Raw genomic sequence first — 26,182 nt, forward strand, 5'->3', positions numbered from 1 at the left:
TCCTGTACATTTTTCCTGTATGCGTCCAAACGTGCTCCAGCCTCAGTGTTTGCAGCTGCAAACACTGAGGCTGGAGCACGTTTGGACGCATACAGGAAAAATGTACAGGAGCCCAGATGCCAGATAGTAACTAGGAAGTGACATCAAACGCCATAGTGACGTCCTGGGTAATGCACTGGGAACATTTTTTTGCGTTGTGCTGTATACATTTGTTTATCTTTTCTACATAAAGAACTGGTTCTTCCGAACAAACTAAGATCTACTGAATGTTATTCCTCACAAACATTATGTGGAATTAGAGTGGTAAACCTTTATGAGCGCAGGAATCCTTTTTGTTGTAATAGTAATAATAATTAATAAATATAATTATTACTAGTGTCATACAACATTAGAATTCTACTATAACTTGTGGACGGAGCATTCAACCGGAAAAGTACAATTGCGGCGTCGTACGGTTTAGCTGCTCCGTCAAATCTTCTAAGAAGACACCATAAGCCTTCAATTGACAGATTCAACCTTAATTCGGATTTTTGGACGAATGCATTTTTTAACGAAACAAAATAAAATAAAAACGAATTTCAGGAGTAACTAAATAAATGTATTTTTCGGCCGAAAACAAAACTCCAAAACAAAATATTTCAGTGTGCACATGTCTACCTCCAAGGACTGCTAAATTTTTATTTATTACATTGTTGTCCTTGACTTTGGATAGGGTTTAACCACTTAAGGACCGCCTAATGCCGATATACGTTGGCAGAATGGCACGGTTTGGCACAGGAACGTTCATGTACGTCGCCTTTAAGAGCCCAGCCGTGGGTCGCGTCTCGGCCCGGTCCGAAGCTCCGTGACCGCGGCCACGGGACCCGCGGACCCGATCGCCGCCGGTGTCCCGCGATCGGTCCCCGGAACTGAAGAACGGGGAGAGGTGAGTGTAAACACACCTTCCCCGTTCTTTACAGTGGCAGTGTCAATGATCGTCTGTTCCCTGATATAGGGAAAGACGATCAATGATGTCACAGGTCCAGCCCCGCCCCCCTACAGTTAGAAACACATATGAAGTCACACTTAACTCCCACAGCACCCCCTAGTGGTTAACTCATAAACTGCAATTGTCATTTTCACAGTAATCAGTGCATTTTTATAGCACTTTTCGCTGTGAAAATGACAGTGGTCCCAAAAATGTGTCAAAATTGTCCGAAGTGTCCGCCATAATGTCTCAGTCACGAAAAAAATCGATGATCGCCGCCATTACTAGTAAACAAAAAAATTATTATTAAAAATGCCATAAAACTATCCCCTATTTTGTAAACGCTATAAATTTTGCGCAAACCAATCGTTAAACGCTTATTGCGATTTTTTTTTTTTACCAAAAATAGGTAGAAGAATGCGTATCGGCCTGAACTGAGGAAAAAAAATGTATATCTTTTTTGGGGATATTTATTATAGCAAAATGTAAAAAATATTGTTTTTTTTCAAAATTGTCGCTCTATTTTTGTTTATAGCGCAAAAAATAAAAACCGCAGAGGTGATCAAATACCACCAAACGAAAGCTCTATTTGTGGGGAAAAAAGGACGTCAGTTTTGTTTGGGAGCCACGTCGCACGACCGCGCAAGTGTCAGTTAAATCGACGCAGTGCCGAATGGCAAAAAGGGGCAAGGTCCTTGACCTGCATATTGGTCCGGGTCTTAAGTGGTTAAGGAGCTTCTTAGTTCAAACAAACACCTTCATATTTTCATAAAACTCTAATTATTTTTCCTATGTTGGCAATAGAAGACAGGGTGGATGATTTTTTAAAGGAGTAGAGCATGCTCTATGCTTTGTAAAGTATTTTTTGTTTTATGTAGCTTGGTGAAGGAGGTGAAGCTGGGCTGATTATCATCCAATCATGTGTGAGCTAAAACATTTTTTTTTTCTTCCATGCGATTTGGTATTCTATGCAAAGTGAACATTCTCAATGCCTGTCTAGGTCAGCAGAGATGGCTGATTTGGGTTATATGAGTGTCATCAGAAGAATAGTTGGGACCAGGATCATCCAGCGATGGCGTGAAAAGCTGGATGTTGGTAAAGGAGCAGCATTGGTGTACCCCGTGATGAGACTTCCTCCATGTGTCGTCGTTGGTGTCGTGATACTTGACACATAATTGAATGTAACGTTCAGGTAGGTGCTGATCCAGGCTTGGTAGGCCGTCACTCGTGTGTACACCCCGGGGAAGTTGGGGTAGGCGCAGCCCATTCCTGAACTCACAATCCCAACCTGGTACCATACGCCCCGGACCTTACACACCAGAGGTCCTCCTGAGTCACCCTGTAAGATATCAATAATCATCAGTCGCACCAATGTCTATCTGTTCAGGATACTTTAACAACTTTTTTAAATCTTAGCATCAGTCTTTTCCATGAATGTGGAATTACACAAACTACCGTATTTATCGGCGTATATCGCGCACTTTTTTGCCCTGAAAATCAGGGCAAAATCGTGGGTGCGCGATATACGCCGATACCCGATTTCCCGTGCCGAGTTTTGAATACTGCGCCGACATATACCGAGCGCAGTACACTCGGGTATAGTCAGCCAGTCTCGGCTTCTTCCGCGGTCACGTCCTGGACGTACAGGACGTGAGCGCGACAGTTGCCGAGCCTGCCCGAGTGTACTGTGCTCGGTATATGCTGGCGCAGTATTCAAAACTCGGCGCGGGAAACGAGCGGGGAGGACGCACGGACGCCGCAGAAGGATGCCGGACCCGCCGAAGAGGACACCGGACCCGCCGAAGAGGACACCGGATCCGCCGCAGAAGGACACCCGAAGCCGCAGAAGGACACCCGAACCAGCAGAAGGATGCCAGACCCGCCGAAGAGGACACCCAAAGCAGCAGAAGGACGCCGGACCCGATGAGGCCGCCGATGAACCGATGGACGCCGCGCAAGACACCAAAACTGTAAGTACAAAAATAACTTTTTTTCCACAGGATTGGGGGTGTGCGGTATACGCGGGAGCGCGTTATACCGCAATAAATACAGTAGTTGAGCAATCAGTAAATGGGTATAGAATAAGCACTGCCTAAGAACTTTAACCCCCCCCCCCCATACTAAGGTGACCAGATTTTTTTTATGAAATCCGGGGACAAATTTTTTTAGTTATGGCAGCAATCAGCGACTCTCTGTCCATTGCCACCGCCCGCCTCACAGCCTGTCAAGTCTTACTCTCTGGGCTCCGGCTACTACTGGGTGGGGAGCGGAGGAAGATTACTCTACCAGAGAAGCCAAGAAGATAAGCAGGCAGGCCGCTGCCCGTACTTAAGCCAAGGCAGAAGAACATGCGAGCGCAGCTGAAAGGGCATGCACCCAAAACTGAAAAATTATTCCCTCCACACATGATCATCAGAAAGGGGCATAGATAATGGAAAAAAAAACACATCCCCTACGCTAGTAGGAGCGGCGGAGCGGGGGGGTGTAATTCAGATATTTTTTTTTTAATTCTGCACCGACTGTCTTTGAAATTGCCCCAGCCAATGTTCAAATCCAATCCGGGGAGAAAACCGGGGACAGACTTGGTCCGGGGACAGTGTCCACAATCCGGGGACTGTCCCCTGAAACCGGGGATGTCTGGTCACCCTATCCCATACCCAATCTGATACAACATCCAAAAGTAAGATCCAGCCGGCAACTCAGCATTATCCAAATGTGTAGAAGTCTATTAGATACATGGTTAATGCAGCATTAATACGTTCTCAGGCCTTAGTCATAGCATGTTTACACCAGACATACATGTAGCGCCTGTGTACTTTTCGTACAGGTGCTATATTAAATTTAGTGGGAGAATGAGAGAGTTACGTTGCTCTCATTCTTTTGATTTGTTAAATTTGGCTGTGGCCAAATCTGGATTGTCCTGTGGGTCAGTCTGTGCTCCAGGGATGCAGTTTCATCTCTGGGCGGCAGGTGGCGACAGAGGGGTCCAGGCGGAGCCGCTTCTTCCCAGCAGCCAATTAGAGGTGTTTTCCCTCGCGGGGCATGCTGGGGAGGGGTATTTCTGTGGCGGAGGCCGTTGTCCGGGGTTCTTTTCCAACTCCGCGGGTTCCTGGTTCCAGGGGCGGCACCCACCTTTAGGGTGTGCGCACATCACGGGCCTCACCACTATGGCCTACGGGGCCGGGGTCACGTGCTACGAGGAGTTCCTGACTCTGGGCTCTCATAACCCGGAGCAACTGATGCTACCAGGGGCCCCAGTGACTTACTGGGTTCCCATACCTATTGAGAAGATCCCAAGCTGGGTGCTGTTCGGTGGGGGATCGATCTGAGTAAAACCCGGAGGCAGGTGATCCAACAGGGCTTGAACGAACCATCGGGGATCTGGGTGACCGGACACTGAGGCCCCGTACTCACGACCAAACATGTCTGCTGAAACTGGTCCGCAGACCAGTTTCAGCAGACATGTTTGGCCGTGTGTTGGCCCGAGCGGACCATTTTGGGACGGATCGGACAGGTTTCCAGCGGACAACTGTTTCCCGGACTTGTTTTAAAACAGTCCGCTGGAAACCTGTCCGCCCGGACATGTACGGTCGTCTGTACAGACCTACCGTACATGTCCTGCCGCCCGCATCCCTCGCATGCGTCGAATGACTTCGACGCATGCGTGGAAGCATATTTAAGGCGGCCCGCCCACGTCGCCGCGTCATTGTCGCGGCGACACCGCGTCATCGACGCGGCGACACCGCGGACACGCCCCGCGTAATGTTTACGCGCGGGCTTCTGTTCGATGGTGTGTATAGCCATCGAACAGAAGTCCCCGGGCAGTCCCCGGCCAGACATGTCCGATGGAAACGGTCTGCAGACCGTTTTCATCGGACATGTCCTGCCGTGAGTACAAGGCCTCACAGGTCGCATTCAAACTGTCAGTCGGTGACCCCAAAAGACATACTGGGAGGATTTGCTCTACCGTTCAACCTTTCAAGTACTAGGCCTGTGGCAGAGGTCTCATCTTAACATCCCAATTTAATTAGAGCCAAGCCAGTGGCAGAGACTTGTTCCTCCAAGAAGTTATAAGTGGCGCTCTGGCTGCCAGGCCTGTGAGAGAGGTCTGTCCAGGGGCACTTCACCCACTCCGGCTGGAGTGGCGACGTGACGAGTACAATTACAGAAGGCAGGACTGCTTTCTCTATCCATAGCCTGATACTGCAAAGTTATTCTCCTTCACCAACCTATCCTGTCTACCTCAAGTTGACATGTTGGTCGTGTTTGACCGGAAAATAAAGCATTGAAAATGTCAGCCAACGGTCTGGACATTCTATTACTGCTCTCAACATCGCCATCACCCCTAGACACAGTATAGAGGTAACCTAAATACGCCGATCCCAAATCTAATCAGCGGCTCCTCCGGGGGTAGCGCTACATACACTTCTGTTATATACTTAAAAAAATAGACATTAGTATCACTTTAACTGATGTCATGAACATGGGAGTCCACAGGTAGGGGCAAGGGGGGTCAAGTGCCCCCCCTGGCAGGGCTGGTGCTACCTATAGGCAAGTGCACCAAATCAGTCGGGGGCGCTGCATGTCCCTGAGGGGAGGCAACGCGGCCATAGGCAGGAAATAGAACGCTCTCCTGCAGCTTTGACCTTAAAATGATAACCTTAAAGTTATGCGGACGCCCATATTCACATTTTCTGTGAAGAGATCCTAAAATTGAGCCATGCTGGAATGATCTTGGTGTCACTCACCTGACAGGAGTCCTTCCCCCCATTCTTGTAGCCGGCACAGATCTGATCATACTGGATGGTTTGGGTACTTCCCCCATTGTTATACATTGCTTGACATGTACTGCGGTCTATTAGGGGAACCATGACCTCCTGGAGGGCGCCATACTCAACTACGCTCCCTGGTGATGAAACAGAGACAAGAAAATTACTATAAGGTCATTTTTTTTTTTTAGGAAGGTCATATCGATAGATCACCTTTGTTCTTCTCTTACACTTGTGAATTGTGGGATTGAACTTTAATTGTGAGAATCTTTTTATACAGAAGGGCTGCGGTGCCATTAAAATAAATAATGCTCCAATGTACCCCGCTAAAGTTTATAAAAAGTCACAGGAATAAATACATGGTAACAAAGTAGCATGTGTTTTGGTGCTGAACTTTTTATTTTTTTTAAAGTTTCACGTACCCCTTTAGTGAGATTTAGATGCAACAGTCTGCTCTATAGCGGTAAACGATAACGTGTGCAAAAAAAGAGCGCAGCAGCATATGTGTGCGTTCCCTAATTTTAAAGCTAAACTCCGGGTAAATATATATTTTTTAAATATATATCTCAGTCAGACTTAAGATTAAGCACATAACCCACGGACCATATTGCTGGTCAAAGACCAGAGCACTTTTTGCGATTCGCCACTGCGTCGCTTTAACTGACAATTGCGCGGTCGTGCGACGTGGCCCCCAAACAAAATTGGCGTCCTTTTTTTCCCACAAATAGAGCTTTCTTTTGGTGGTATTTGATCACCTCTGCGGTTTTTAGTTTTTGCGCTATAAACAAAAATAGAGCGACAATTTTGAAAAAAATGAATATTTTTTACTTTTTGCTATAATAAATATCCCCCAAAAATATATATAAAAAAAAAAAAATTCCCTCAGTTTAGGCCGATACGTATTCTTCTACCTATTTTTCGTTAAAAAAAATCTCAATAAGCATTTATTTATTGGATTTACAAAATAGGGGATATTTTTATGGCATTTTTATTAATATATTTTTTTACTAGTAATGGCGGCGATCAGCGATTTTTTTCGGTACTGCGACATTATGACGGACACTTCGGACACTTTTGACACATTTTTGGGACCATTGGCATTTTTATAGCGATCAGTGCTATAAAAATGCATTGGATTACTATAAAAATGCCACTGGCAGTGACGGGGTTAACACTAGGGGGGCGGGGAAGGGGTTAAGTATGTTCCCTGGGTGTATTCTAACTGTAGGGGGGTGGCCTCACTAGGGGAAATCACTGATCTTCTGTTCATACATTGCATGAACAGAAGATCAGCATTTCCCCCCCTGACAGGACCGGGAGCTGTGTGTTTACACACACAGCTCCCGGTCCCCGCTCTGTAACGAGCGATCGCGTGTGCCCGGCGGCGTGCGAACGGGAGTCGGGGGCGCGCGCGCGCACCCCTGGTAGCTTGCGAGAGAGCCGACATAGATACGGGCTCTCGCGCAGGGGAGCCAACCTGCCGCCGTAGAATGACGGCGGCAGGTCGCCAAGCAGTTAAATAAAAACAATTCATAGGGTAGTTTCCGCCTACCTAAACCTAAGTGGGATAAATATGTACTTTTAGCCGATAAAGACATATACAAGATGGCGGTATTCCCAAAGCGCGGGGCTACAAGACTTGGGGACAAAATGGCGTTAGGAAAATGTAATGAATGTCCCTATATCACCTGCATCCCATCCCCCCCTCTTGTTATTGTGTTAATTATGTTAGGTCATGGCACATAGACAAAGGGTCTGGAGACACATCCCAGCAAGGGATGTGTAAGGAGGGGCTGCCTGCTTATCATAATCCCTTTATGTGTCTCAATTTTACTTTCTGTTTTAAAGTGGATGTAAACCCCCAAAAATAATTGGTTTTGATGTCACAATGTAGAGAATACGATTTCCTATCATCTGTGCCCAGTCTTGCCACACAGAGTTAACCCAGCGCTGAGCAATCCTCTTTTTATTGTTCAGTGAAATAAAACAGACTTCCAGATAAAGACCAAAGTCCTTGCTCGAGTGACAGGTTATTTACATATCTCGTGCACTAGCTTGCAGACATGCACAGCTTCTTGTCTATGTATATTCTGATGGCTGTTTACACTGAACTGTGGATCACCCCATATTTTGAAAACATTTAATCAAAACACAGGAAAGACAGCCAATCCTGGGAGAGCTGGACGGGAGAGGAGAGGAGGAGAGGGGAGGGGGATGTGAATTGTGCACTTTACAGAAGTTGTGCATGTCTGCAAGCTAGTGCACGAGATATGTAAATAACCTGTCACTCAAGCAAGGACTTTGGTCTTTATCTGGAAGTCTGTTTTATTTCACTGAACAATAAAAAGAGGATTGTTCAGCACTGGATTAACTCTGTGTGGCAAGACTGGGCACAGATGATAGGAAATCCTATTCTCTACATTGTGACATCCACTTTAATGTACAAGTGTTGAGTTCCCATTGGTTCTTCCTTGTCCCCCATCCCCTCTATGACAAGGCTAAGGGGAGTGTCCCTAACTGTGTTTAAAGGTGTATGTTTTGTATTTAATAAACAGTTTATGCCCTGCATGTTTAACCCTCGAAACCTGTGTGGCTTGTCTCGTGATTGGGGGGTTAAGGTAAGGTGACCAGATTTTTAAAATGAAATCCAGGGACATATTTTTTTTTCACTAGTAATGGCGGAAATCCGCGACTTTCTGACCGTTGCCGCCTGCCTCACAGCCTGTCAAGTCTAAAGCCGCGTACATACGATCAGTCCATCCGATGAGAACGGTCTGAAGGACCGTTGTCATCGGTTAACCGATGAAGCTGACTGATGTTCCGTCACGCCCACACACCATCGGTTAAATAACCGATCGTGTCAGAACGCAGTGACGTAAAACACAGCGATGTGCTGAAAAAAATGAAGTTCAATGCTTCCAAGCATGCGTCGACTTGATTCTGTGCATGTGTGGATTTTTAACCGATGGTCGTGCCTACAAACGATCGGTTTTGAACTATCGGTTAGGAATCCATCGGTTAAATTTAAAGCAAGTTGGCTTTTTTTGGTTAAATAACCTATGGGGCCCACCAGGCCCGGACTGGCCATAGGGCAAACTGGGCATATGCCCGGTGGGCTGCGGTGGCCCGCAGGCTGGTTGCGGCCCTTGAACGACCATTGGCGGCCCGCGGGCCAGTTGCGGCCCGCGAACGGCCCTCAGTGGGCCGCATGTCACATTTCCCCAGGGGTGTACCAAGGGGTTGCAGACCGAGAGGGGACGCCCAGTTTACCTGATAGCAGAGATCCCCCACCTCCGCCACAGTGCCAGATAGAGAGAGATGAGCAGGGCGATTTTTCCCCTCCCCTTGCTGCCCGCAGGATCAGTCAGAGGAGAGGAGCTGCTTCTACTCCTCCCCTTCCTCTCGTCCTCGCCTCATGTGTCTGCCCCGCCCACTCTCCCCGACAGACAATGTTCTGCTGCCTAAGGAATGTGGGCGGGAATATTCAAGATAAAGCCAAACAGAAAGGAAAGATGGAGTCTGATATCCATCCAGTCAGTCCCTCCTGCCTCTGAGTGAGTACTGTGAGTACTGTACACTGATTTAGGGGTGCCCTTCATTTCTATCTCTCTCTCTCTCTCTCCCCCACATCCCATCATTAACCCCCGCTGCATGCCCCCTGCGGGCTGCTTAGTCTAAAATGCCCGGGCCTATTTTTTGTCCCAGTCCGGGCCTGGTTATAACACACCTGGGTGGGATCGGAGCGCACTCTTTGTGACCCAAGCCCATCCTATTTTGAAACCTATTAGCCCCCATTCACACCTAGGCGTTTTGTCGCCTGTAGTGTGACGCCGCTGCCGCCAGAGGGATGATTTAACATTGCCCTCTATGGAGATGGTTCACATCTCCAAGCCGAACGCCTGAAAAAAGGTCCCGGACCTTTTTTTCCAGGCGGCTTTCGGGGTTCGGCATATGAGATGGGAACCATCTCCATAGAGGGACAATCTTGGGGCACATCTAGGCGGACAATCGCTGCGTTTTGTCGCGGCAATTCGCGGGACAAAACGCAGCGAATTTGTCTGCCTAGATGTGAATGGAGCCTTAGAGCCTCTGGCTCTAATTAGGTGTTTAAAAAAAACTGGCCGCTAAAATTCATGCGCCCTGGTGCCCTGATAAAACGTCCAAAAATGTAATGCATAATAGCGATCCAAAAAGCAACGTTTCGAGGTCACGCAGGACCTCTTCGTCAGGCAAAAGATGCCTGACGAAGAGGTCCTGCGTGACCTTGAAACGTTGCTTTTTGGATCGCTATTATGCATAAAATGTTTGGACGTTTTTTCAATGATCCTTGGTGTGCTGGCGAATATGTGTACATGATTTGCTTTCCGGTTCCCAGCTGGTGATCGTTTCAGCACCCTTTTACTTATTGGCCATTTTCCTGGAAGGTGTGCAGTTGGAATATTTTGTGACTGGTGCCCTGATAGACGCTGGCAGACGCCGGACCTTGCCGTGAAGAAGTCTCCCGCACGCATGCGTGGGAATGACAACATCGTGGCTCCAGCCACTCACAGCGCTGGAGCAGCGATACCCGGAAGACATGCCGAGGCAACATGTCAGCTACCTCGGACCAGATAAGTTACAGACGCCTCGTTTTAAGGTAAGTGTTTCATATTGAGCTAGTATGCGGTTCATTCTAGCTCATTATGCCTTTTGCCTTACAAGTGAGAATTATGAGACTATACAACCGCTTTAAGTGCCACCCTTTGGGCAATTTGTGCTAATGTTGTCTGATGGTGAGCATTGCTTCTGAGCATGCGTGTTTGTACTTTGGATTTCTTTCCGACAGAACACATTTGTTGTTCGGAAAATTTGAAAGCATGCTATAAAACATTTGATGTCGGAAAACCTGACAACAATTGTCCGATGAAGCGTACAAACAGTCAGATTTTCCGACTAAACCCTTCCATCACACATTTGTTGTCGGAAAATCTGTGTGTACGAGGCTTTAAAGTTGCATTCAGAGGACCCTCTCCCTGCTGTATGCTATTCCACGTTTTTGTTTTAATAAAATGTCCCTCGTGGCTGTGCCCACCTCCCCATGCCCTTTTGAACAATAGACTGCCAATTCACCTTGTAAACTGTATGCATGATCAGATCGTATCAAGATTTACCCTCCCCCATAGACTTCAGTAGTATTCAATGCTAAGTATTGGAATTGATGAACACATATAACCTAGGTAGATTTTCCCATCAATAATTATCGCGATATGTCGGGTGTAAGTGACAGGTCTGGCTGACTTGCATTGAAAATTAGTGAAGTTACTTTTCATGGACTCACCTCCAGAAGTTCTTGTACCCCAGCCGGTCACCCAGCACTCCGTACCACTCGGGAAGGTGGTGGTGAAAGATGGCAGACAGATTGGCATGATGTATTGAGTATAGGTGACAGGTGCGGCCAGCTGTATCAGGGCGATGTCTCCGGGGGTAGAGATGTTTAAATAATTAGGATTGGTGATGATAGTCCTTACATTGGCAATAACTGTATGAGAGCTGATCACATCCAGCTTGTACAGGCCCAATAATACTTTATAATTCGATATCTGGATAGGACTGCAGAAAGAAAACAGAACATATCACGTATAAATGAGGATTCATCTACTACAGACGGCAATGGTGTGTCATTGTTATCAATTAACTTCAGAATCTAATGAATGAAATGCAACTTGTCCATAGTTTGATCTCCATGAATGGACTGGATGTACACAATCCCGATGGTATGAGTGGAATGCAATTGTATGTATATATGTGAGACCTACAAGCAGGGCCGCTGATAGGGAGGGACCACCAGCCCTCCTGTAGGGGGCCCGGCAGGGCTGGACTGGGAAAAAAATTTGGCCCTGGACTTCATCCAGACTGGCCCACTTTGACAGGTCTCTCCCATGGCGGCCGGACAACCAACGCCCCCCCCCCCCGGGCCACCCAAGCCCCCCCTCCCCCTTCACTAGCCAACTAGGTACTGGTACTCTTATAGGCAGTACCAGTGGGGAAGCTAGACATTATTTCACCCGTAGCAAAGAATCAGTTCGGTGCTCCCCCTTTACGGGACAAGATTAGGCAGAAGTGAGAAACTCCCAGGCCATAGCTGTTGAGTCAGCTGTCTGTCCCCTCCCCCATGCTCCTCTGTCGTCCCCCCTGCTCCTCTGGTACTTCCCCTGCTTCTCTGTTCCCCCCAGGTGAGCGCTGCGGGCAGGGAGAGGAGGTGAGCGCTGCGGGAAGGGAGAGACAGAGGAGCGGAGTGAGCGGCAGTCCACTGTCACTGAAGCCGGCCCACTGAGCCACCGGCCCACCGGGAAACTCCCTGTAGTCCCAATGGCCAGTCCATCCCTGGGGCCCGGGCAAACAGGGGGGCCCAGACAGCAGAGGGAATCGTTGTGGTCAGATGGAGGGGCAATTACAGAATTACTTCCTACTTCCTGTTCTGCCTGCCTCTGATCCCCCCTCTGTGCCCCATGGCACTGCTGGCTTACCTGTCTCATAAAAAAATTACAAATTGTAAAATAAAATACATTTTAATACATTTTAACATTCTTTAAAAAATTATATTAACAAAAGTGTATTTGTTTGTGAAAATATTGTTTTGATATTTTTTTTTGGGGGGGGGGCTGTCAGATAGGCTGTACGGGGCCCCGTGATTTCTAGCAGCAGCCCTTCCTCCAAGGTTCAAAATAAAAATATTAAAACAAGCTAGATATAAAATATACTAATTAATGCAGCTCTGTATTGATTAATACTTTTTTTTTATTTATTTTTTTACAGTTCCTTTACAGCAGGAATGCCCAACCTTTTGAAGGCCGAGGGCCACTTAAGCGACTTAGTAATCAGTCGTGGGCCACAATGAGCAGAGTGGGCAGATGACAGGTCTGTGTCATCTCTGCATATGCAAAGCAGACACAGGCACAGCCCAATCTACTTTATGGGCCCTCTGATCCAATCAGATGGAAGGGGACGGATACACTTCTGCTCGTAGAAGGACAGGTTCCAGGAACTGGTAATCAGGTCACAGGTACACAGGACAGACACACAAAAAGAATATGGGCTGCCAAACCTCTGAATGCAGAATGGTTCCCATCCAGAACATGCGAACGGACCGAAAGTTTGTGCGAACATTGGAACACCGTTAAAGTCTATGGGACTCGAACATGAGAAATCAAAAGTGATAATTTTAAAGGCTAATATTCAAGTTATTGTCCTGAAAAGTGTTTGGGGACCCAGGTCCTACCCCAGGGAACATGTATCAATGCAAAAAAAAGTTTTAAAAACAGCCGTTTATTCGGGAGCAGTGATTTTAATGATGCTTAAAATAAAAAAAATAAAGGTGAAATATTCCTTTAACTATCGTACCTGCTGGATGTCTATAGTATGCCTGTAAAGTGGCGCATGTTTCCTGTGTTTAGAACTGTCCCTGCACAAAATGACATTACTAAAGGAATAAAAGTCATTTAAAACTGCTTGCGGCTTTGAAGCGGGGTTCCCATCACATATTTCAAATTTTAAAAAATATCTGCTTTCATCTCTCTTTCCATATGTCTCTATGGTGTCACTTACTATTTTAGGATGTCCCGCCGTTCCGCCGAGTTATTGTAAAGGAACACTTTATATATTTGCCTCTTGAACGTTTTAATTTTGCTTGTGGGCATTGTGAAGCCCACAAGCAGTTGCTTCCGGGAATACTGTGGATGACGGTGCCCGTCCCGCCCCATTCTCGTGCGTCCGCAATAGCACTGCAGCGCCGTCAAACACAACGTCCGCGGACCAGTTTCAGCAGACATGTTCGGTCGTGTGTACAAGGCCTTACAGATACTCTTGTTGAGTGCAGGAACGGGCCCTGCTGTGAAATATTTTACATCAAAAATTTTAATTACACGCCCATGTTAAATAGGGGCAGACAAATTGGGCTTTAAGCACTGGTGCTGGTGCCACAACACTGAAACCCCTCACAGATAATCTAGTTGAGCGCAGGAACGAGCCCTGTTGCGAAATATTACAAAAACAAATTTAATTACACGCCCCTGTTAAACAGGGGCAGAAAAATTGGGCTTTAGGCACTGGTGCTGGTGCCACGACACTGCAACCCCTCACAGATACTCTAGTTGAGCGCAGGACAGAGCCCTGGTGCGAAATATTACAGCAAAAATTGTAATTACACACCCCTGTTAAACAGGGGCAGAAAAATTGGACTTTAGCCACTGGTGGTGGTGCCTAGAACCAAAAATGTTCTTAGAAGCTATCAACATGAACATTGAGGAGGAAGAGGATAGTCACTCAGCATAACAGGATAGTCACTCAGCATCAGCATAGGCAGTCTTCAAGGGATCTCACATTCATAAAAAAAAATATCGGTTACATTAGCATCAGGTGCTTGGTAGCTGGTGATCCAAGACTGATTAATTTTTATGAAGGTGAGCCGATCAACCGAGTCTGTGGACAGACGCACTCTGTGATCGGTTACAAAGCCTCCAGCAGCACTGAATGTGCGTTCCGAAAGAACGCTCGATGCAGGACAGGCCAGTAGTTCAATTGCATACTGTGCAAGCTCTGGCCAGTGATCCATCCTCAAGACCCAGTAATCCAGTGGATTTTTGGTTGAAAAGGCCTCCAAGTCTGATCTTGCCCCTAGGTATTCCTGCACCATGTAAATCAGACGCTGTTAATGGTTGCTGGAACCGATCAGACCATGGGGCTGCGGACTAAAAAATTGTCTGAAAGCATCGGTCAGACGGCCACCTTCTCCACCGCTCCTTCTGTGACTGACCAAAGCCTCAGCAACACGTTGTCCAGGACCAGAAAATTGTAACCTCCCAGGCTTTGGAAACCTTTGCCTTTGGACAGATAAACTGCTGGACCCCTTACAGTGTCATGGGGAAGTCTGCCTCTCCTTGTTGTCCACCCAGACATTATGGGGGAGGGGGGGGGGTGCTTATTAACCAAATGTAATAAAGATGTGTAAATTTGTTCATGGATGGACTTTAATCAATGGAAAGTGGTGTTTGGTGCACTTTAAGTTAAGTATTCATGACACAGACACACTCCACAGATACACTACAATATATTGCAAAATAATGCGTTGAACGTGCAGTAATGCACAGAACTATATGGCTTTAAACTTTAAGTAACTCAATGAAATATATGGTATTAAACTTGCAGTAACGCAATGAAATATATGGCATTAAACTTGCAGTAACTCAATGAAATATAAGGCGATAAACTTGCTGTAACGCAATGAAATATATGGTATTAAACTTGCAGTAACGCAATGAAATATATGGTATTAAACTTGCAGTAACGCAATGAAATATATGGCATTAAACTTGCAGTAACTCAATGAAATATAAGGCGATAAACTTGCTGTAACGCAATGAAATATATGGTATTAAACTTGCAGTAACGCAATGAAATATATGGTATTAAACTTGCAGTAACGCAATGAAATATATGGCATTAAACTTGCAGTAACGCAATGAAATATATGGTATTAAACTTGCAGTAACGCAATGAAATATATGGCATTAAACTTGCAGTAACGCAATGAAATATATGGCATTAAACTTGCAGTAACTCAATGAAATATAAGGCGATAAACTTGCAGCAACGCACAGAACTATATGGCGTTAAACTTGTAACGTAATGAAATATACGTTGTTAAACGGTCACAAATTCCGATGGAGCCTACACACGGTTGAAATATCCGACCAAAAGCTCACATCGATCTAGTAGTACTGAACTATGAGTCCTGTTCTATCTCTCAACACAGTGATATCACATTAAAAATGTCCGCTATGGGAAGTATACTTTTTATAGTGTGGTGCGGGATTAAAAGCAATGAGCCATGATTGGATACAGTGATCATGACAGCGTCCAACCAGGCCTGTCGCTACAAGGCAGGCAAACCAAGCAATTGCTTGGGACCCCTGAATTGGCCTGGGGCCTCAAGCAGGGGCCTTGCCGCGCTTCCTGTATGCTGCAGCGCTCTGCAGGAAGCCTGTAGCACTGCTGCCTCGAGTCGTCACTTCCCCTTCTCTGTAGCGTCGCCAAGCTCCTCTTCCTTCCTCCTATCAGTCCTGCACACTGAGGCCCGGATTCACGTAGAATCGCGTATCTTTGTGCGGGCGTAACGTATCCTATTTACGTATGCCTCCGCAACTTTTACAGGCAAGTGCAGTATTCTCAAACGAAAGTTGCGGCGGCGTAGCGTAAATAGGCCGGCGTAAGCCCGCCTAATTCAAATGTGGTAGATGTGGGCGTGTGTTATGTAAATTTTATGTGACCCCCACGTAAATGACGCTTTTTACGAACGGCGCATGCGCCGTCCGTGAAAGTATCCCAGTGCGCATGCTCCAAATTAACCCGCAAGAAGCCAATGCTTTCGACGTGAACGTAAATGACGCCCAGCCCTATTTGCGTACGACTTACGCAAACGACGTAAAATTTTCAAAATTCAAAAACGACGTCCATACTTAACATTGGTACGCCGCATCTACGCCTCATATAGCAGGGGTAACTTTACGCCGGGAAAAGCCTAACGTAAACGGCGTATCTGTACTGCGACGGCCGGGCGTACGTTCGTAAATTTGCGACTCTAGCTGATTTTCATATTTCTAGGCGTAAATCAGCGTACACGCCCCTAGCGGCCAGCGTAAATATGCAGTTAAGATACGACGGCGTAAGAGACTTACACCAGTCGGATCTAATAGAAATCTATGCGTAACTGATTCTAAGGCCGGGTACACACGAGAGGATTTATCCGCGGAAACGGTCCGGGGGACCGTTTCCGCGGATAAATCCTCTGGCGGATTTTGATCTCATGGTTGTACTAACCATGAGATCAAAATCCCCGCGGAATTCCGTCCGCAGTGACGTGTCGCGCCGTCGCCGCGATGATGACGCGGCGACGGCCGCGACGCTGTCATATAAGGAATTCCACGCATGCGTCGAATCATTACGACGCATGCGGGGGATTCATTCGGACGGATTGATCCGGTGAGTCTGTACAGACCAGCGGATCAATCCGTTGGCATGGATTCAAGCGGATAGATTTTAAAGCATGTCTTCAAATTTTTATCCGCTGGAAATCCATCCCAGGGGATAAAAATCCGCGGAAACAGATCCGCTGGATCGTACACACCAGGGGATCTATCCGCTGGAGCCGGTCCGCGGATCAATTCCAGCGGATGGATCCTCTCGTGTGTATGGGGCCTAAGAATCAGGCGCATAGATACGACGGCTCGGACTCAGAGTTACGACGGCGTATCTGGAGATACACCGGCGTAACTCGTTTGAGAATCTGGGCCTGAGTGCTCACTGCCTTTCAGTCCGGCTGGGATTAGGAAACTGAATCTCCTGCTGCGTGGTACAGACCCGGTAGGGAGGGGGCGTAAAAAGAACATAGGGAGGGAGTAAAAAGAACATCGGGGGGCTTTGCGGGAGGCCTCCATGTCCATTTTGCTTGGGGGCCCCAAATTCCTTCAAACGGCCCTGCGTCCAACCATGGCTTTGACAGTACTCTGTGCCCTGATTGAGTGAAGTTTTCATTGCTTCAGCCAATCAGGGCTTTCAATGCACTGTGCAGAGAGACGCAGTGCATTGTGGTCGTTCAGAGAGCTGAACAAACTGTCGAACGACCCGATAATTTGGTTGTTCGGCGAACAGCCAATGTTTGACCCAAACTCATGCTCAAGGTCATCCCTACTGATGATCAATGATGCACAACTGGCAGTTTTAAAGTGGACACGTTATAAAAGATGTCCATGACTGATCTTTAGGAAAACAATTTTCCAAAAGCAGAATGATTGGTGTCTGGTGGAAGAATTGGTTTATAAAGGTCACATGTTATACTCACTTGTGGATGCAATGTGCTGCCGTCATAACCCACTCCGGTGAGATCAGGGAGCCCCCACACATATATTTTCCGTCTGTAACATAAACCTGCCAGGGCCACTCCCCATCCAAGGAATCCGTACCGCCAACTATCCGGCTCGACACCAACGGGGAACCGCACACTGAATAATCTGGAGCAGCGGGTGCAGCTGACACAAGCAAAAAAGAATGAATTTGTTTAGCTTCCACAATTAAACATACAAATAAAGCACACAAAAATGTAACTATATTTATCGGAATGAGATAAACTGGGTAGGCATTACCTCTCTTATACAAGAAAGGATTTTGCTGCCTTTGGAATCCACAGCTTGGCATTGCATGCTATTATTAAGTCTATAATCTACTAGAACACCCAGATCCCTCTCCACCATTTATTCCCCCAGTTTTACCCCCACTATTATTTATGATTCATGCTTTTAGCCCCAAAGTGCATAACTTAACATGTATCAGCACAGCAGTAAACATAGTTTGCCACACAGTTGTCCAATTAGTGCATTGAGGTCGACAGGTGACAGACTATTAACACCCGAGGCTACAGACTGAGGCTGAGGCTAACATCATTCTTTACAATCACTTTAAGGACTATTTGGGTCCTATTTGGATCTTCAAGAGATGTAAGCAGAATGTTTTTGTCTCTCATTATATTACTACTGGAAGCTCCGATCAACTTCTTAACCATACATAGCTCTGTTTAATGTACTCTTTTTTTTTTTTAACCCAAACTATTATTAACCTATAACTAAAATCACTCTATTCATATCAAGTTACAATGATCTCAGGAATCTTCAGATCTTCTAAATAAATGAAAGAAAATAGTAAATTGTCTTATTTTATAAAGCAAAAGTGGGGGAAAAAAAGTGTGGGTACCCTGCGCTGCCAATACAAGTAGTAGCTGCTAACACGGCTGATTTGACAAAAAGCAAAAAGAACAAATGGAAATATATGTGTAGCGCTAGACATCGATAATCATAATGAAAAGCATTGAAGAAATAATGAATATAAATATATACCGTATTTATCAGCGTATACGCCGATACCCGCGCCGAGTTTGAATCACTGCGCCGGCATATACCGAGCGTAGTACACTCGGGTATAGTCGGGCAGGCTCGGCTCCTCTCGCGGTCACGTCCTGGACGTACAGGACGCACAGGACGTGACCGCGAAAGGAGTAGCGCGAGAAGCGCCGGACCCAACGAGGAGGACACCACCGAAGCCGCAGACGAACGCCGGACCCGACGAGGCCGCCGATGGACGCCGCGCAAGACACCAAAACTGTAAGTACTAAAATGTTTTCTTTACAGGAATGCGGGTCCACTTTAGGGGTGCGCGCTATACGCCGGGGCGCGCAATACCCCGATAAATACGGTATATCATAAAACAATAAACACAACAGTGTAAATTCAAATGTGTATCAATTGTATGTCATCTGACAAAATAATAAATAAATAAAGTCCATAAATGTTTGACGATCCATCAAGTGAATGTGTGAAGGATATCAGAACATCGAGTAAGTAACTTCTTCCATGTGCAATATTCCCACCACTGGAAAGAATGCAGGCTTACCGGACCAAGTGGACTTAAGGGGACATATGTCACCGAAAGTCAAAAAAGGCTTTGTGATCTTGCTCTTAATGAATTAGAAAACTACACAAAAATTTGAAAATTCTATCAGAAATACTACTCACTTACACTTCACCCCCCTTATACTCAATTTGAACAAATTTGTATCTCCTCCCCTCGTGATAGGGGTTTGATCTCCAAAATATATAAGAGCTTGAATGAAACAAACATGCCTGAGAAGTCGCTTCCAATGTTACAATGGGAATCGGATTTAAATACTTAATTTACCCTGGAGCAATGGGATACCATTTTCATTAACCTCCATAGAAGTACCAAAACAACATCTATCAGAGAATCAGCTATCAAATTGCTCTATAGATGGTATCTTACACCAGCTAAACTTAACAAATTTTATCCTTCACTGTCTCCACTCTGCTTCCCACCCAGGATTCGCTAGTACATACATTTTGGGACTGTCCCCATCTAAAAGACACTTGGCACAAGGCCAGCATTGTGATTGACAATCGTGCCGGCGGTAGGATCTCTCTTACACCCCAAATCTGCCTCTTATTCTCCCCTTTCAGGATATTCCAACATCTAGCATAAGGCTTATCCACACATTTCTCACTTCCATTCACTGGGCCATAGCCTTTAATTGGCGCTCCACTCTGGTACCTTGGCCACAGATCCTCAACCGTATGACATACATCAAACTCTCCGAAAGAATTCATCATACATTATATGATTCTATGCCCCAGTATCAAGAAAAATGGTCTCTCTGGGACTCCACCCTTCTAGTTCAAGTTTAACTATTACTAACCATAACCTTTTCTTCCTATACAATGTTCACTGCCAATGATACTTGTATACATTCCTGTACCGTCATTGTCATTTTTAATTTTTTTTGTACCTTGACCTTTTCTACAATAAAATCGTTTGTAAACAAAAAAAAAAAAAAGGCTTTGTAAAGACTACCGACATCAACGATCAGTTGAAGGATCGAGGACTAACCGATCTTCAGAGCCTCTGCTGGGCAAATGGATGGTATATAGCCAGACTTTGTACTGGAAATGGAGTCACAGGGCTGGTTTCTCAAGGGGTGTCAGTGGTATGAAGAGAAGGGAAAGAAAGGTGGCCACATAGCGTAATCTTTTTTGAGTATAAAAAAGATTTATTGCAGCTATCACACTTACATTTAGCTGGACTGTTACACGCTTGTATACAAGTGGGGCGGCAGTGGAGTCCTCCCGATGCGTTTCGTGTCACAACACTTCGTCTGGGGTCTACTGCCGCCACACTTGTATACAAGCGTGTAACATTCCAGCTAAATGTAAGTGTGATAGCTGCAATAAATCTTTTTCATACTCAAACAAGATTACGCTATGTGGCCACCTTTCTTTCCCTTCTCTTCATACCACTGACACCCCTTGAGAAACCAACCCGGTGACTCCATTTCCAGTACAAAGTCTGGCTATATACCATCCATTTGCCCAGCAGAGGCTCTGAAGATCAGGTATTCCTCGATCCTTCAACTGATCTTTGATGTCGGTAGTCTTTACAAAGCCTTTTTTGACTTTCGGTGACATATGTCCCCTTGAGTCCACTTGGTCCGGTAAGCCTGCATTCTTTCTGGTGGTGGGAATATTGCACATGGAAGAAGTTACTTACTCGATGCTCTGATATCCTTCACACATTCACTAGGTGGATCTTCAAACATATATGGACTTTATTTATTTATTATTTTGTCTGATGACATACAATTGATACACATTTGAATTTACACTGTTGTGTTTATTGTTTTATGATATATATATATTTATATTCATTATTTCTTCAATGCTTTTTATTATGATTATCATTGTCTAGCGCTACACATATATTTACATTTGTCTTATTTTATAGCAATTGCCTAAGAAGCTTAATGGGCGAAATTCCCACTTCAGCAAAATGTCACTAACAGCCGAAATCAGCAATTTTGCATCAAAATAATTGTATCTGAAATCACCCCACTCCTCCCTAATTATAATGATTCCAGGAATCCTAAATTCAGCTAAGAAAGTTTAGAAAAAGTTCCCCATGCTTGATAATGGGTGGTTAATTGCGGCCCGAATTTACAATGTACAATGTAGACATAGCAGTCGTGGTGGGAACGATTATCAAATCCAGACTTGACTATGCAAATGCCCTCTATCTCGGACTCCCAAAGTACCAAATCACTCGTCTGCAAGTCGTTCAAAATACGTCCGCTCGACTTGTGACTGGGAAAAAACCATGGGAATCAATCTCACCTTCATGGAGATCCCTTCATTGGTTGCCAGTAAAAGACAGAATCACTTTCAAGGCACTCTGTCTAACGCATAAGTGTATTCTGGGAAATGCCCCCCAATATCTATGCAAAAAACTAAAAGCTCACAACCCCAATCGCGTTCTGCGATCCACTAACCTAAATCTACCCCAGATACCCAAAGCCAGATACAAGTCCAAAGGATAACGAAGATTTACAGTCCAAGGACCCAGACTATGGAACGCGCTCCCAACCAGCTTCCGATTGGAGGAGAACCACTTGGCCTTGAGAAGAAAGATCAAAACCCATCTCTTCTGAGGGCTCAGGGAATGGTTACCAAGCGCCCAGAGGCGATTCAGTTCTCATGTGTTGCGCTATATAAGTTTCTCACTCACTCACAATGTACCTTCCGTGAGACTTTAGGTCAGTGCAGACTTGGTGAGCGACTTACCCGTGGCTAGGAGAACGAGTGCAATCAACATTCCCATCCCAGCAGAGTGAAAAATGTTCAGCAGATCTTTCTTGCCCTCTCTCTCATTGATCTATGAAAAATAAACATTTCAGATCATGAATTTAAACCCTTTAAGCTTCCTCATTCCTGAGAATAGTGTACATTGGTAAACATGCTGTAGTTTCCTTTGTAGTCATTCCTAGCTTGGTCCGGAATTCCACCTGCCACTTATATTAAAGTGATGGCTGTCAAATTCCTCATATGCTAATGCACTGCATTGCAGGAAATGTATTATTTTTAGTGCATTTTGGAGTGGCTTCACCATTAGATTAACTTTAGATGGGTCAGTGTTTCCTCCAATTCAACCAACATGAAAGATAATTGCAAGAGAAAAAAAAAGGAAAGGATGCCTTTAGCAGATGCTATTCTGATCTGTTGGAAATGCTATCATCTACCAAGGGATTCCATCAGAAATTTGTATCTGCTTGTCAACAAAAGGGCTGGATTTACCCTGTCTGATGTCAGGATGCAGTAAAAAATGTCAGGTGGGCAGAGGATAAGAATTCAGCAGGGCAGTGTACAGGGGGTCAGCAAGGCAGAGGCTAAGGTTAGTAGTTTGTAGGGCAGTGTACAGGGGCTATTAGCTTGCAGGACAGTGTAGAGGGTGTTAGCAGGGCAGAGGACGGTAGGTCAGCAGGGTGGAGGACAGTGTTCAGCAGAGCGGAGGATGGGAGGTCAGCAGCGGAGTGTAAAGGAATTGGTAAGGCTGTGTGCTGGGGGTCAGTAGGGCAGAGGACAGGGGTCAGCAGGGCGAAGGACAGGGGTCAGCAAGGGAAGGTGTACAGGGCTGGCAGGAGAGAGGACAGGAGTCACTGCTGGCAGGAGAGAGGACAGGGGTCACTGCTGTCAGGAGAAAGAACAGGGGTCACCACAGGCAGGAGAGAGGACAGGGGTCACCACTGGCAGGAGGGAGACTAGGGGTCACCGTTGGCAGAGCACTGGGCAGAATTCCTTCTCACATCCCTGCAAGGTACACAGCCTGAATACAGGCAATAAGAACCCCTTCTCCCCATAGCATACACTGTAGCTGAAATCGGATTCCATTACTCATAACTGCGATCTGCACAGTGTATAGCTGGTTACTGTGTTGCAGTCCTGACCTGTGAAATTCATTTTCGAAAAATGGCAGCTCAGCAGCAGTAGCCAGCTACACACTGTGCAGATCGTAGCTTTGTGTAATGGAATCGGATTTCAGCTACAGTGTGCGCTGTTGGGTGGAGGACTTCTTGCTGTCTGTGCTCAGGCTGTGTACTGTGGAAGGATAAACAGCATCAGTGCAATAATAAACAGCATCAGGGGTGGTGGGTGTCTTGGGGGGCACAACAGAAATCTATGGGGGTCTAGCCATGTTGTCTAAATGGTTCCCTTGAACATGGATTCCAAATCTATGGAATATATTATAGAAATCTTGGGCCCTGGAAGTCATAAGTAGTATTGGGTGAATGGTTCAGGCCAAGCATACGTTCAGTCTGAACAGTGCCTGTTCACCCGTTCTGCACAAATTGTTGGGGCATTCGACCGTTTGGCTCACCAAACACCCACAATGCACTGCATGCTGCACAGTGAATTGTAAGGCCTGATCGGCTGAAGCAAAGAAAGGCTTTGCCCAAACAGGGCACAGAACACATTCAGATATCCTTTTTTTCAGCTGGCGATTCTGCACAACGTAAAAGTGTCAGTTCCTGTTGCTTGATCGTTCTTATAGGCAGCGGGAGGAAACGCCCCCCCCCCTGCCACCATCCGGTGCTTCTCCGGGCTCTCCCGTGCCATCGGGGGCCCGGAGAACGAATCTGATTTCCGGTGAACAGATGGTGCCCGGTGACCGTCGGAGGGCTGGGCGCGATGTTATTATAAAGGGGCTATATGTGCAGGAGAGGAAGGTGGAGGGTATGATGGGGCAGTATCTGCAGGAGAGGAATGTGGAGGGTATGATGGGGACAGTATGAGCAGTAGAGGAGTTCCCAGGGTATTACAAATGACAGTATATGCAGGAGTGGAGTGCAGACAGGGGTGGACTGACCATTAGGGCACTCGGGCAGAGGCAGAGGGCCCGGGGGCCAGTAGCAGGCCGCATAAGAAGCTTTTGGCAGGGACGGCGCCAGGGGCGATTTTATTTTTTGCCAGCAGCTGTATTCCCTATAGGAAGCAGGCTGACAGGCAGCTCCATGTCTCTCAATGTGGCAGAGCGATGTGCAGGGAGAGAGTGAGGCAGGCAGCGGGGAAAATATTGAGCCTGCTATACTGCTCTGTGGTGCCTGGCATCTCCACCTTCACCCAGCAGTTCACACTGTAGAGTGGAGGGGTAGGGTTGTCTGACCACCCGGGCGCACAAGTGGGTGAGCTGCCGATCAGAAGTGCAGAGTTGTGTGTGTGTGTGGGAAGGGGGGTGTGTTCAGAGATGTGCTAGAGGTGCAGAGGTGTAAAGGAGGGGGCTGCCGAGATATACAAGTGGGTACAAAGGGGTGTTCATGGTTTAAGGGTTGCAGAGATTTGTAGTAGAGCACATAGATGTATTGGGGGGTTCAGAGACTTGCTGGGGGATGCAGAAGTGTGTGGAGAGATGCAGAGGTAGGGATACAGCAAAATGCACCTTCACCTGTGTAGACAAAAATCCTAGCACCGGCCCTGACTCCTGGTACCTTTATTGGATCACCAGCTTTAAGTCTCTGCTTCCCTGGACACTCTGCCTCCTCAGCCCCACCCCAGGGGATATTGTGGGTGGGGGGGGGTTCTGAGAGAAACTGGGGGTAGGGGAGACCAGGGATACATGATTGCATGCAATGTGGGCAGTTCAATATGTAACCCACAAAAGATTAGATTAAATTAGGCTCATGTATGCTATCCTGCACATACTGCCAGCTGTCATAGCCTCCACACTCCTCTCCTGTATATACCACTCACTGCCATATCCTCTGCACTCAGGGGTAAACTGACAACTCATGAGGTCCCCGGGTAGTGGGAGATCATAGGGCCACCTGTGTCCCTGCCCACACTGAAATCCCACCCACACAAAGCCCCACCTTCATATTGAACTGAAGAGAGGAAAAGAGGGGATCCCCAATGCCGCACATTCAAGTGAAGTAATAAAAGAAAAAACCTCAGCCTGGGGTACCGACAGGCCATGCCCCCAACATGTTTTGCTCTGCCCCCGGAGCTTAATCAGGGGGTTCAGCCCCCTGATTAAGCTCCGAGTAGGGGGAGTGAAACGGAAACGGAGTGAAACGGATCTTCGGTTGATAGATTTGCTGTAGGTGTTGTTAAAACAACACCTAGGTAGAACACAATGTGTCTTTTTTCAAGGTCATTATTAGTTCTTAAATTTCTGTTTTTTCAAACAAATAAAACAAAAGTTGTTTGCACACCTGATACTTAAACCTGTTCTCCAATTTACGGTAAATCTTCAATTCGGGTTTTTTTTTCTGGAAAGACAGGTTGGAACTCTTTGTACATTTTCTGTAGTCCCCCTGAAAACTTTACCATGCTATCCACCTGTAATCATAAGATGACTTCACTTGACTTGCACGGAGTTCAGCAACTCTCAGAAAAACACTGGCCCGGATTCAGAGAGAATTTACGCCGGCGTATCCATAGATACGCCGCGTAAATTCAAATCTGCGCCGGCGTATCTACAGAAAGTATTCAGAAAGCTACATACGCCGACATTAGCCTAAGATACGACTGGCATAAGTCTCTTACGCCGTCGTATCTTAGGGTGCATTCTGACGCTGGCCGCTAGGGGCGCTTCCGTTGTTGTCGGCGTAGAATATGCTAATTACCTAGATACGCCGATTCACAAACGTACGTACGCCTGGCGCAATTTATTTACATCGTTTTCGTTAGGCTTTTTCTGCGTAAGGTTGCTCCTGCTATTAGGAGGCGCAGCCAATGTTAAGTATGGACGTTGTTCCCGCTTCGAAATTTGAATTTTTTACGTCGTTTGCGTAAGTCGTTCGCGAATAGGGCTGGACGTAATTTACGTTCACGTCGAAACCAATACGTCGTTGCGCCGTACTTGGGAGCAATGCACACTGGGATATGTACACGGACGGCGCATATTTACATAAAACACGCCCCCTTCCACATTTGAATTACGCTCGCTTACGCCGGCCCCATTTACGCTACGCCGCCGCAACTTACGGAGCAAGTGCTTTGTGAATACTGCACTTGCTCCTGTAAGT

At 46.4% G+C, this 26,182-nt stretch overlaps 1 protein-coding gene across 1 annotated transcript; it reads right to left on the minus strand.

Moving 5' to 3' along the window:
• Nucleotides 1-1,626: 1,626 nt before the first annotated feature.
• Nucleotides 1,627-22,590, minus strand: LOC120942865 (serine protease 33-like). The gene is made up of 5 exons (XM_040355789.1): nt 21,945-22,590; nt 17,612-17,798; nt 11,054-11,325; nt 5,716-5,873; nt 1,627-2,306 (listed from the first exon to the last, which is right to left on the minus strand). Exons 1-5 carry the CDS (start codon nt 21,979-21,981, stop codon nt 1,992-1,994), a joined length of 969 nt encoding a protein of 322 aa, XP_040211723.1. The 5' UTR covers nt 21,982-22,590; the 3' UTR covers nt 1,627-1,991.
• Between the last annotated feature and the right edge of the window lie 3,592 nt (nt 22,591-26,182).

This window comes from Rana temporaria, chromosome 6, assembly GCF_905171775.1.
Source record: "Rana temporaria chromosome 6, aRanTem1.1, whole genome shotgun sequence".
Lineage (NCBI taxonomy): Eukaryota > Metazoa > Chordata > Amphibia > Anura > Ranidae > Rana > Rana temporaria.